Source organism: Physeter macrocephalus, chromosome 18, assembly GCF_002837175.3.
Source record: "Physeter macrocephalus isolate SW-GA chromosome 18, ASM283717v5, whole genome shotgun sequence".
NCBI lineage: Eukaryota > Metazoa > Chordata > Mammalia > Artiodactyla > Physeteridae > Physeter > Physeter macrocephalus.
In genome coordinates, this window is record NC_041231.1 from 67,569,015 (window position 1) to 67,582,257 (window position 13,243).

General features: G+C 37.4%; 1 protein-coding gene across 24 annotated transcripts in view; it reads right to left on the bottom strand.

Annotated features, from left to right (window-relative positions):
- The window catches only part of MLIP (muscular LMNA interacting protein), a 283,019-nt gene that overhangs the window by 64,897 nt on the left and 204,879 nt on the right, over positions 1 to 13,243 (bottom strand). For 23 of the 24 annotated variants that reach the window (XM_055079757.1, XM_028479088.2, XM_028479081.2 and 20 more), the window contains one exon: positions 4,917 to 5,045. In XM_055079757.1, coding sequence (XP_054935732.1) covers positions 4,917 to 5,045 — 129 coding nt within the window. Of the gene's footprint in view, positions 1 to 4,916; positions 5,046 to 8,510; positions 8,567 to 13,243 lie in introns of those variants that run through there. The other variant, XM_028479089.2, reaches the window with a different exon arrangement.

Consider the following 13,243-nt stretch of genomic DNA (forward strand, 5'->3'; position numbering starts at 1 on the left):
TATAAGACACTGATGAAAGAAATTAAAGATGATACAAACAGATGGAGAGATATAGCATGTTTTTGGATTGGAAGAATCAACATTGTGAAAATGACTATACTACTCACAGCAATCTACAGATTCAATACAATCCCTATCAAACTACCAATGGCATTTTTCACAGAAGTAGAACAAAAAATTTTACAATTTCTATGGAAACACAAAAGACCTCGAATAGACAAAGCAATCTTGAGAAAGAAAAACAGAACTGGAAGAATCAGGCTCCCTGACTTCAGACTATACTACAAAGCTATAGTAATGAAGACAGTATGGTACTGGTACAAAAAAAGAAATATAGATCAATGGAAAAGGATAGAAATCCCAGAGATAAACTCATGAACATATGGTCACTTTATCTTTGATAAAGGATGCAAGAATACACAGTGGAGAAAAGATAGCCTCTTTAATAAGTGGTGCTGGGAAAACTGGACAGCTACATGTAAAAGAAAGAAATTACAACACTCCCTAACACCATACACGAAAATAAACTCAAAATGGATTAAAGACCTAAATGTAAGCCACACACTATAAAACTCTTAGAGGAAAACATAGGAAGAACACTCTATGACATAAATCACAGCAAGATCCTTTTTGACCCATCTCCTAGAGAAATGGAAATAAAAACAAAAATAAACAAATGGACCTAATGAAACTCAAATGCTTTTGCACAGCAAAGGAAACCATAAACAAAACGAACAGACAACCCTCAGAATGGGAGAAAATATTTGCAAATGAAGCAACTGACAAAGGATTAATCTCCAAAGTTACAAGCAGGTCATGCTACTCAATATATTGCTACTCAATATCAAAAAAACAAACAACCCAATCCAAAAATGGGCAGAAGACCTAAATAGACATTTCTCCAAAGAAGATATACAGATTGCCAACAAACACATGAAAAGGATGCTCAACATCACTAATCATTAAAGAAAGGCAAATCAAAACTACAGTGAGGAATCACTTCACACCAGTCAGAATGGCCATCATCAAAAAATCAACAAACAGTAAATTTTGGAGAGGGTGTGGAGAAAAGGGAGCCCTCTTGCACTGTTGGTGGGAATGTAAATTGATACAGCCACTATGGAGAACAGTATGGAGGTTCCTCAGAAAACTAAAAATAGAACTACCATATGACCCAGCAATCCCACTACTGGGCATATACCCTGAGAAAACCATAAGTCAAAAGGAGTCATGTACCACAATGTTCATTGCAGCTCTATTTACAATAGCCAGGACATGGAAGCAACCTAAGTGTCCATCGACAGATGAATGGTTAAAGAAGATGTGGTACATGTATACAATGGAATATTACTCAGCCATAAAAAGAAATGGAATTGAGTTATTTGTAGTGAGATGGATGGACCTGGAGTCTGTCATACAGAGTGAAGTAAGTCAGAAAGAGAAAAACAAATACTGCATGCTAACACATATTATGGAATCTAAAAAAAAACAAAACACATGGTTTTGAGGAACCTAGGGTCAGGACAGGAATAAAGACAAAGACATAAAGAATGGACTTGAGGACATCGGGAGGGGGAAGGGTAAGCTGGGATGAAGCGAGAAAGTGGTATGGACTTTTATATACTACCAAATGTAAAGTAGACAGCTAGTGGGAAGCAGCCACATAGCACAGGGAGATCAGCTCAGTGTTTTGTGACCACCTAGAGTGGTGGGATAGGGAGGGTGGGAGGGAGATGCAAGAGAGAGGAGTTATGGAGATATAAGTATATGTATAGCTGATTCACTTTGTTGTAAAACAGAAACTAAGACACCATTGTAAAGCAATTATACTCTAGTAAAGGTGTTAAATTTTAAAAAAATAGAATGATGCTTCCTGGCCTATGCCATTTTGATGTAAAAGTTGTTAATTAATAAGTTTCAATTACTTGATTAAGCATTTGGTTTCAAACTTTGCTTTTAGTACTCAGGGGCTATCTCCAGGCAACTTTTCAGTTCATTATAAGTTCAAAAGTCTGCCTGGTTGTACTTTCTTATGCTACAGTAAATACATTTTTGTCTGGTCTCATCATCTTTAGTGTGTTACATTTTGTAACAGAAAGTTTTGAAATCATATTTTATGGCAGTGAAGCTGCTAGGGGAAATTCATGGACTTAACAATCTTATACAACATCTCCTGTCATGTGGGACTGTCCCCAGGACAGGGCAGATCAGTGAATGTGAGCTGTTTCAGTTTGGCTCAACTTTCGGGTTAAAGAATTTTCCATTACATGGGTGGGTGGTGATATCAACTGAGTTTGGAACCATTCAATTTATTCTGTGGCAGCAGCAAAAGAGAACGCAATAGCTACCAGAACTGAATTTGAGTTAAGTTCTGATGAAGTAGCCATGCTGAGATCATAAACTGTTATTACTCAATTCATTATTTAAGGAGCTTTCATTTATGCTTGTGAGCTGTCTTTTGTATCTGTCTCCATTGTAGATTCTGGACACAATGAAGTGGTGGTTATAGCTCCATGTAGAGGTCAGTTGATAGTGTATGCACCTTCCCAGTTTCCTAGTATATTCATTATTCCTCTCCTGCAAGGTCAATGAGTAAGACCAGGGAAGGTCTGGAATTCACTTTTAAGTGCTCTGCTAGACTTCTTTCAATTCTGACAGTCTGCTGACACAGAAGTTGGGATATACACAAGAATAAACTGATTGGAAGAAAATATAAATAAGTCTATGCGCCACCAAAATACTTGGAAAAGAACTCAAATTTTCTACAAATTATCTGAAAATACATAAGTTTATGATACATAAACAGAGCTTTAAACTTGCTATATAGTCAGGAAAAGCTATGAAAAGAACTGGCAACTCCTTTTAATGAAAAGAATGTCCTACACCTGAAAATGGAGTTTATCATTCCAGAGGACAGTAAATTATGATAAATTATAGGTAGATTAACTTGACGTTCTACAAAGAATCTTGTTTAAGGTAAAATGCATAAATTTAAAATTATACTAATACAAAAGAACAAAATTTTTATTTTACAGCATTAGATCATATTTGAAGAATATGTTGCATGCATAATATGTGAAATTTATTTTAACTGTTAGCACTTTTGTCATATAACACTAGATTACTTTTATAAATTTTTATAATAATCCCATACTGTCTAAAATGTCACATTAAGCCTCTAAAATATCAGTGTCATATAAGCAATAGATATCTAATGAATATTTTCATTGATGATGGACATATGCTTTCCGAACAGGAATTTCCATTTCTTTTATGTGCAGATTTAGTGAACACACCTTAAATATCAGTAAGATTTCCCTATTTAATTTAATTAATTAAGGGCTCCATTTTATTCTATAAAATGAGAATAATTGCCTCTAATTATCATTTTCAATGATATTAGTATCTCCTAAAAATGTTTAACTTATTGAAATCCTATCAGTCGTCACAAAGCATATATAAATAAGCAGAAAATATTATCATCTCCATTTTATAAATAAAAACTGTAGCTATGCATGAGAAAGTATTTATAATGAACTTTTTCAAGGCATTTAGCCTCCTCACAGTTCTTAGATTTTAAATAACCCAGATTTTAGAATTTGAAGGATCCTTAAAAAGTACCTCTTCTGAATGCCTCATTTTATGCATTAAGACGCAAACTGGGCGAGATGAAATACCTTGCTCAGTGTCATAGAGCTAGTATAATATGAGATGAGATATTTCTTTCTTTCTTTTTAGTGTTTTTTTAAAAATTTTATTTATTTATTTATTATTTATTGCGGTACGCGGGCCCCTCACTGTTGTGGCCTCTCCCGTTGCGGAGCACAGGCTCCGGACGCGCAGACTCAGCGGCCATGGCTCACGGGCCCAGCCGCTCCGCGGCATGTGGGATCTTCCCGGACCAGGGCATGAACCCGTGTCACCTGCATCGGCAGGCGGACTCTCAACCACTGCACCACCAGGGAAGCCCGAGATATTTCTTATGTTTCACAAATATGACCGTAATTTCTATTTTCAAGAATATTGTTAGTTATCATTTTCAAACTGAACTTTAAAAATAGTATAGCACCTTACGTTCTTTTGCAAGTCTATTCTATTATAGATTACTAAACGTGGTGGTGATCTTGCGTATCCTGGTTGCATCCACAAAGATTTCTGGATTGCTTGCATTGCTGAAGAATGTAATAATGTTTGAGATATAAAATATATAACCCATGTCTCTTTGTTGCATTTGAAGAAGACAAATTAAGATGTAAGGTTTCCCTTTGAGATAATTTATGAAATTTTATATTGCATAAATGTGTATTTTCATGTTTTTCCTGAATATCTTATAAAGCACCATCAACAACCTTCCATTATACCTTATTCAACATATAGGATATATAAGGGGAAGATAGTATACCATTTTTGCACATAAACCAAAAAAACAATGATGCCTTAAAATAACTTAAGCCCTTATTCCCTATCTAGTAACACTCAATCTAGCGTATCACATCATCTCTATTATGTTGATATGAATCCAAACAATAGATCTTCTGTCAAATGTACTAATATACCAAACCTAAAGCATTGCATTGCTTCAGAAGGAAGCAGGATTTTAGCAATAAGAATGCCACACCTATATGACTCATTTAATCAGTGACTCCATGATGTCTTTATAGGAAGTAATATCTTGGTCCCCCAAACAATACCAGCACTAGGTAGAAAAATTTTAGGAAAAAGCATTTAAATACTTCAAAATATCATCCTGAAAATACTTAAGAATTGTTTTATTATGTAAAAAAATAGATCTTTTTTATTACTAAGCATATTCCAATCACAAACATTTTCTTGCACTCACCATATTCATGAGGCATCGCTATATTTTGTACAGTTATTTATCCAAATATCAAAGACTTTATCATATGCACACTCACCTGCTCAGAAAAGAAGTCACTGTGCTCTTCCAGGTATTTACTGAAAGGGTTGGGTTCATAGACTTCCTCCTCTTTTTTCAGTAATATTTTGGATTTTACAGGTACGGGGCGAATTACTCCAGGCTTCGTCTTCATGAATATCAATTTTTTAAAAATAAAGGAAAACATACTATTATAATGAATACATAGGTATATTAAGTCATTCATATGTTCTCACAGCAATTTTTTTATTTTGAAATAATTTTATAAATACATAAAAACAGCTAGAAATCAAATGATTTTTAACTAATGTGACTTTAGTTTTAGTTACCTGTTACAGCACAATCAACTCATTAAGATCTACTATTATGATGTTCAAAATGCAAAAACATCTTCATTTATCTAGTCAAACATGTTCCTATATCCTTGCCAGCGTATTCAGTCAATAAATATTTCATTTGACAAATATTTATTGAGAGCATCCTCGGTGCCAGGCAGCATACTCATTTGGGGCATGATAGGATAGATGAATCTAGTACAATCCAACAAGCCCCAAACAACTTTCTTTTTCTGGAAACCCTAAAATCCCAGAAGCCATGTTCAGACTGTGTATGATGAAACAAAGGGTGGCTTTCTGACACATAGGGGATGGGGGCTGGGTAGCAAACAGATGTTCTCTTCCATAAATATGGAACACTGCTTTAAACTGCTCTGCGGCCACGCTGGGAGACTGAAATTATCATACGTGGATTTGGGAGCTATGGGAAAGACTTAATCTGCCATAAAAGCAGATCTGATGAGACCAAGAAAAATACAGCAAAGTGTATGGAGAAGAGACACACTTGAGGGCTTTCCAGAATTGAATTCCTGGGACCCAGCTGAATTTCTTCTCTGAGGCTCCCTAAGATTTTCCTTTTCTTTTACACAAAATTCCCTTTTATTTTTCCAACTCAGTTTGACTTCTATAACTTGCAATCAAAAGAGTTTGAGTGAATAGACCAGTCATTTCAGATTTGTGAATTTGTACCCAATGTCAGTCTGACGAGAGAGAGAGAGAGAGAGAGAGAGGAATCTAGTTCGGGGCAATTTCAAAATGATGTTTCACAAACACCAACATCTTGTTACACTGTAAAATGTCACAAAATGATTGATAAGTTTACAAAAAACATCCCAAACAAGAATTCAGTAAAAAATTGTGATGCTTTTTCTGTTTGAGCATTTTGCTGTAATCATTCTTCTCCAGCCCATTTCCTTTCATAAAATAGTAAATTAGCTCTCCTCAGTCTGTGCTGATGCTCTCGAGTTAAGCCTTAAGGGAGGACATCTATCTCTCTGCCCTATAAGCCACCTTTATGTTTTGAGTCTTGAATAAATGCCACTCTGCAATATTTTTTTCAACCCATATTTCCCAGCTGGCTTTCATGTCTATGCCAACTGGGGGAATAAAGATTGAGAAAAATCTCTATCTTCCCCAGCCAGGGAAATATCTCCCACTTAAGAAACTCTGATTTCTCTCCAGGGGAAAAGATGAGCAAGGAACAACCAATTATGCGTGAAGTCACACGGTTGAGTATACATATGAGAGTAATATCCTCCAATGAACTCAGCACGAGAACAAAGCTCAAGCAGTTGTTGATTTCTACAGCTACCTGTCCTAGGGAGACACCTGATACCTGGGTCATGATCCAAAACTGTCCAGATTTCCTGTCTCTCTTTTCCACGTGACTTCCTGTTTCATTTCTCCTTCCTGCTGCTTCTACTCCTGTACCTTCTCTCCTGCTCCTTTGGGAAGCAGGAAATCAGTACAACTCAGGTACTCAGGGCTTACCAGGTTCTAAAACCAACATGGAAGTTTAGAAATTAAGCTTGGCGGCACCAGCAAAAAGATGAAAGCAGAGGGAAGAAATCTGACCAGAAGCATCTTGATATGCTGTAAGAATCCCCCTGCCAGAGAAACTTGGTGCCCTGGTTCCTGCATTGCTAGCAGGTGGATGTTTTGGGTCATCCTGGCCTGGAAACTTCCACTCAGATCATCTCTCTTGGGATCATCATCCTCCAGGGTGAATCCAGAAAAGACAGTCCTCTGGTTGGCTGGATATCAAGTAGCTTTAATATCAGAATCAGTTACTGACGCTTCATGCTTATTTCTCTACCAGGTTTGATGCTTTTTGTTGCTATGAATTTCCTGGATTTGACAGTTGTCTGGCAATTGAACAAGGATTCTTTCCCTATTTCCTCTATTTCCACCTGCTCTTTTCTTGGTCTCTGTGTTCCTAGGCTTTGGTCTACCTGAAATCTCTGAATTTTCCTCCTTCTAGTTTGCTTATTTGGTCTCACTACAGTTGCCCCAATTCTTCCATTATATTCATTACCTCTTTCCTTAGTCCTGTTTTTTCTCCTGCACCATAACTTGCTGTCACTTACCAGCCAGCATTTCGTGGACAGGGAAGCCAACTCCAGGTAAAGGAAGACTAAACATAGTTTGCCTTTGACATTGTTCACACTTCCTGCCCTATAACCTTTAACCATACCCTCCACACCTAACTGTGTCTCGGCCTTTGGTCAAATTGAAACTCAAACCTTGTTGGCCCAATTCTGAGCCTCATGTACTCTCCATAAACCATGGTACACTGATCAATCCTGTTTATGGCAGCCTCTGCACCTTGTTCATACCATTCCACGTGCTTTGAAACCAGCCTCAAAACACTTGAGGATTCATTGAAGATAATGACATCATCATTATCCCACAGACCCAGATTCCATATCTTACAGGCACTACATTCAATATTTTAAATTGATTATCTCATCAATTCCATATCAACAACCCTGTGAGAGACTTAGAATCAGTCACATGCCAAAGCCATGCAGATAATATGTGAACAAGTCAAGGTTTAATCCAGGTCTAGTCTGATCATAAACCCAGGATTTTAATTACTCTGATGCCTACTCCAGAGACAGAGACAGGGAGAGAAACAGCATAGAGAGAAACTTAACATGATTTTTAAACACCCACCTCTCTATAACGTCCTCTGGGCAATCACTAACAAAGTCCTAGTATTTTTATGTTTTTGATTCCTTCTAAATACATTGCTTCTGTTTTATTTCCACTGCCAATTGCCACATTCATGACTTAGGCCATGGTTAACTCATTACATGTCATTTTACTTTTCTTTTCACTAGTCTTAGTAAATCCAGTTTTTCTTACCTTAAGCAGGGCACGAACACTACATTCAGCCTCCTAAAGGATTCTGTAGTTTGCACAGCCAGACATCAAAATGTATACTGATATTTCTCCGGACTTGGTATAAAATCCAGTCCCAAGAAGCAGCATGATATTGGTGGGGGGAAAGTATAAGGACATAGATTTTGATTTTTGCAATAGTGTTAATAGACTGTATGACCTTGGAAAAAAGCCATTCGACCTGTCTGGACCGTCTACTAAAGGATCCTAATCCTCCTGCATGATTTGGTCCTTTAATAATGAATAATGGCACATTTGATTATTTACATTCCTGCCGCCTCAAGAACCACACCACACAGAGTTATTGCATAAGCCTTAGAACAGACTGTCCTTTATCCATTCCTAATCTATGCTGCAACCTTGCTCATAGTCACCTGGTATCTTCAGACTCCAAGTAGACTGGGCCGCTAATTCTGGTAAACCTAATTTGCTAAGTCGGCATCCAAACAAAAACAAAGGAAATTAGATTAACAAGTGAGAAGACTCTAAAAAGGTGAGCTATTCTAAGATGATCATTGCCAGCAATATAACAACTAAACTAACCCGAGGAGGCCCTTCCTTCATTTTTTAGCTGCTAAAGAATTGACAGATCCAGCTAGACTCGTGAGTGATACAAACAAATGTCATTCTGACAATGCCAGGGAAAGCGACACCATAATTTTTGTTCCAGCCTACGTGGAGAAATAAAAACAGGTAATGACTCCCATAGCCAGCAAAAAGAGCACAGAAAGAACAACGAGAACGTTCTCCAAATAGCAAATTTCAATGTATTGTGATGAACCTCCTGATAATTGATTTACACTGGATGTAAGACTTTTCCCCCTCTTTTGGAGCTATATTTGGAAAAAAAAAAAAAAAAGGTTAATCTTTCATTCTTGCTAGTAAAATAGTTCCCCCACCTTCAGAAAAAAAGCATTATCATTGCAGAAAAGGGTAGGCAGATGTTTTATTTTTAACTGGAACCAGAATACTGTGATTCTGTTATCATGTTTTAAAATCTGAGAACCTCATTAGAGCCAGGGGTACATATGGGCTTTTAGTGGATGGGGAGTCTTCCTGTTTATATTCTTCTTGACACAATTCCAAGAGTGCTAGATCCCAACAATCATGGACAACTCTGCTCTCCATTTGCTTTGATGAGAAGAGTAGTTCGCCCAATACCGATAAAGTCTTTTTTTTTTAACTGAAGTATAGTTGATTTACAATGTTGTGCTAATTTCAGGTGTAAAGCAAAGTGATTCAGTTATATATATACATATATATGTATGTATGTATTCTTGACATTTTTGAAGTGCCTTAAAGGCAAAGCAACCATTGTCTTGGAGCTCTGAAGCATCCCTCTATCAGACCATCTATCAGATGCTCTCTGCCGGCATTTTGCCAAGTGAGACCTATTCTATGTCAGGAACTGTAGTGTCTACCCAGATGAATAAGACATGACCTTTGTACTCAGAGGGTTCACAATTCAGGTGAGTTAAGCACAGAACAATCACTGAGTAAATCAAGCCATGCCACAGGACTCCAGTCAAAGCACTCTAATGACTCATCTTCTCACTTAGAGTAAAAACCCAAACCCTTACAATGCCTGCAGGATGATGCCTACAAGGCTCCATATGACCTAATCTTTCACTCCCCAACCAGCTTCTCCCTTTCCAATCTTGTCTCCTGCTACTGCCCCTCTCTCTCCCTCACTCTCCACTCTGGCACACACTGTGTTCCCTACTCTGGGAGTTTGAACTTGCTCTTTGTGTTGTCTGGAACTCTCTTCTCCCTTTCCAGGATTCTCTCTTTCAATTCTTCAAGTCTCTGCTCAAATGCCACATTATTAGCAGACAGGTTTCCCCTAATGACCCATGTAAAATATCATTCCCCACCTCCTCTTACTCACCCTATTTTTTTCCATAGTACTTAACACAATCTGAGCTCAGTTTATGTTTATTTTCTTCCTTCCTCCACTAGAATGTATTTAAGATCTGTGAGGCCAGAGATCATTGTTTTGTTCACTGTTATCTCTCCACAACCTAGAACTGTGCTGGGAACCTAATAGATGCTAAATAGACATTTGAAGGATGAATAAACTAATTGACAGGCAGAAGTTCAATATGCTGGCTATGATCCAGTATGGGTCTCCCCTTATTTTTCCTGGACTGACTTTTTGATTACAGTATAACCAGGAAGAAGGAACTTCACAAGATAGAAGATCTACATGCGTTTCACCCCTAGGGGACCAGAAGAATGAATGTGAGTTAGTGATCTCCACCCTCAGAGATAAGAAAGAGTAGAAAGCAGAAGTTATCATCTCCAATGATACAGGAAGTCAAGACCAGGGACCAGAGGCCACACCTTTAAGGACTTTGCAAGATTTTAACTCTCTCTATTTTTAAAAAATCATTTCTTTTTCCCCCTGTTTGATTGTAGTGATAAGCAATAAGTCTTAACATGGAAGAAAATGATATCATCTTCTTTGGAGAATTCAAGAGTGGGTGGAACTTGGGAGATCACATCTAACTCTATTATTAGTCTTAAGGGAGGAAAAAGTCCAAGAGATACAGTATGTGGAGTCCTGGGGCCTAGGGGCAGGTTTTAATGGCCTGTGGGGAACTGACTCCACTATTCATTTCTGTTTATAACTCATCAACTATACACTTATCCTTGAATATTGCTACTCGGGCACTGTGAAAATAGATATTATTTCTGTCCTTTGGAACTTATAATCATAATTCTATGACAACAAGTTGGTACTGCCTCTGGCTGGAGACCAAAGTTGAAAATTAACTGCCAACACTGACATAGAGAATCCATTATATGGATAATGCCTTCTTAGAACCACGTCTTTCATAAATTAACTCCAACTAGTGGACTGGTGTTTTTAATTGCCTTTGACTGAGGGAGTAAGCTCTGGAGTCATGTGATAAGAAAAGAAAAGAAATAAAGAATAGGATCCCAGTTTTCAAGGGTTTATTTCTATCTTTTTGAAGAAATAAGATGTGTAAAAAAAAAAACAGCAAGAAAGTAATAAAACACATCATATAGAAAATTCTGTGAGTCTAGCTAATTTGATGGATCCAAGGAGTTTGTGAAAGTACCATCACTGCTTCTTTTAGCCATTTGCTTCTGTCTTGTCTATATTCTCCAGTGTTATTTTTTTTTCTTTAGAATTTCTGTGGCAACAAGCTCAGAGAAACTCAAAAACATTCTCCTAGTCAAGACTGTTGACAAAAGGAATATTTTCTAAATTATTTAGCTGATTCACTCACAATTAATAAAAATTTATTAACTCTAATTCTTTTTTTAAAAAAAATATTAAATGCTTGAAGCAAATACTTAAGTTTTTTTTCCACTCAAAGAAACATCTCAAATTTCAAAACAGTATAGTACAGAGTAAAGCTTCCAAGATTAGTGAGGAGGGGACAGACAGTTTTTAATACCACCCATTAGCTGTGGGACTGTTGACACATGGTAGATATCTAGACTTCAGGGTTTTTTCCATCAGAATAATGGAAATAACAATTAATGCCATACTAACAACGTGATTGTGTGAATCTAATGAGATCATATGCATGACAGAAATTTGTAAAGAAAAAATATCATAAAAGGAACTTGAAAAGAGAAAAAAACCTTTCCTTTTTCCTGATTTTGCACTTATAATACAGAGTATTGATACCAAATGATCTAGACTACCCAGGAAAATACTTATCTGATGAGCTTTTTCCAAAAATATATTTTATAATTACTATGATAGCTGTATTAAAATAAATATATGCAGGATTTCGATAGTTATAAACCACAGCTCACAGCTCCAAAAATATTTTTTGGAATGTACACAACACAGATTGGCCAGTTTGAAAAATTTCAACAATTAAAAGAAAATAGCATGACTCAGACCTGAAGAGGCATACATGATAAACACTGTAGCACTTGAGCATGTAGTGTCAAGGAAAATTAGTCAAGGACAAACCACCTTCAAGTTTGAAGAAGACATTATTCGTTCCATGCAAAAGCTTTCAGGGCTGCATTTTATGAACAACAGAGACCTCAAGGGCCCTTAGAAAGATCAGTCATGCACCACTAAAACAGGACACATCACTTGGCTTTCAGAACTGGGAACAAAGTATCTGCAAGGTTAAGTGCCTCTTCTGTACGGTGTTCCAGTAAGCTCCATTTTGCTTTTACCTATATATAACCATGTGGTTTATTTTTAAATCTATTGTTTTGTACTCTCTAGATTCAGTATTCCATCTTGGGCAACAATGAGCATTTTGTAAGGGCATGAAATTTCAAAAGCAAAAGCCAAATGTCTCCTAAACCAGGTTCCCTTACTTATTGCCAAGGAAGACCAGTGCTTACCCATCTTAAAAGCCCAACCTGTTTTCCTACCCAGAGAAAAGAGACCCCACCAGCCTCTGTTAATATTATGATGAGTCAGCTCAGGAATTAGGAAAGGTTTGTGAAGGTTCAGCCTAGATCTGGGATCTTCCTTTCCTTTTGCTCCCTTTCTGATGCCAGGGGATGCGCTATCCACAGGTGTGAAGCCTCAGGACCCTAACTGATCCTACTCAGCCCCTTCTCTTCAGAAAGTGATCACATGTGCCTGGTGGAAGTCACACTTCCACAGAGGCCCTATTTCCCAACCCCTTCATCAGCATTTTTTATTCCCCTTGCATTATCTAAAATCAATAATGATTCCTTTTGAAAGTCACACAGAACAAAGATGACCACGAACACCTTGATCTTAGTTGATCTACTCAAACTCTGTGACCCTCTGTTTCTTTATCTGTAAAAAATGGCCACTCATTAAATCTCAGAGATAATATTTCAGAGACTTTATAGGCAATAATAGCAGCCCCCCACCCCATATGTACAGAGCTACATTGGCAACTTCACATTTTATGATATGTGAGCCTTACAATAACGCCTTCAGGTTGGCAGGGTAGTTGTCCCAACCTCCATTTTCTAGATGTGTATTTAAAACATCCTCATCTCTAAGTCCTTCCCAGTTTTTTTTTTTTTTTTTTTTTTGTGGTATGCGGGCCTCTCACTGTTGTGGCCTCTCCCGTTGCGGAGCACAGGCTCCGGACGCGCAGGCTCAGCGGCCATGGCTCACGGG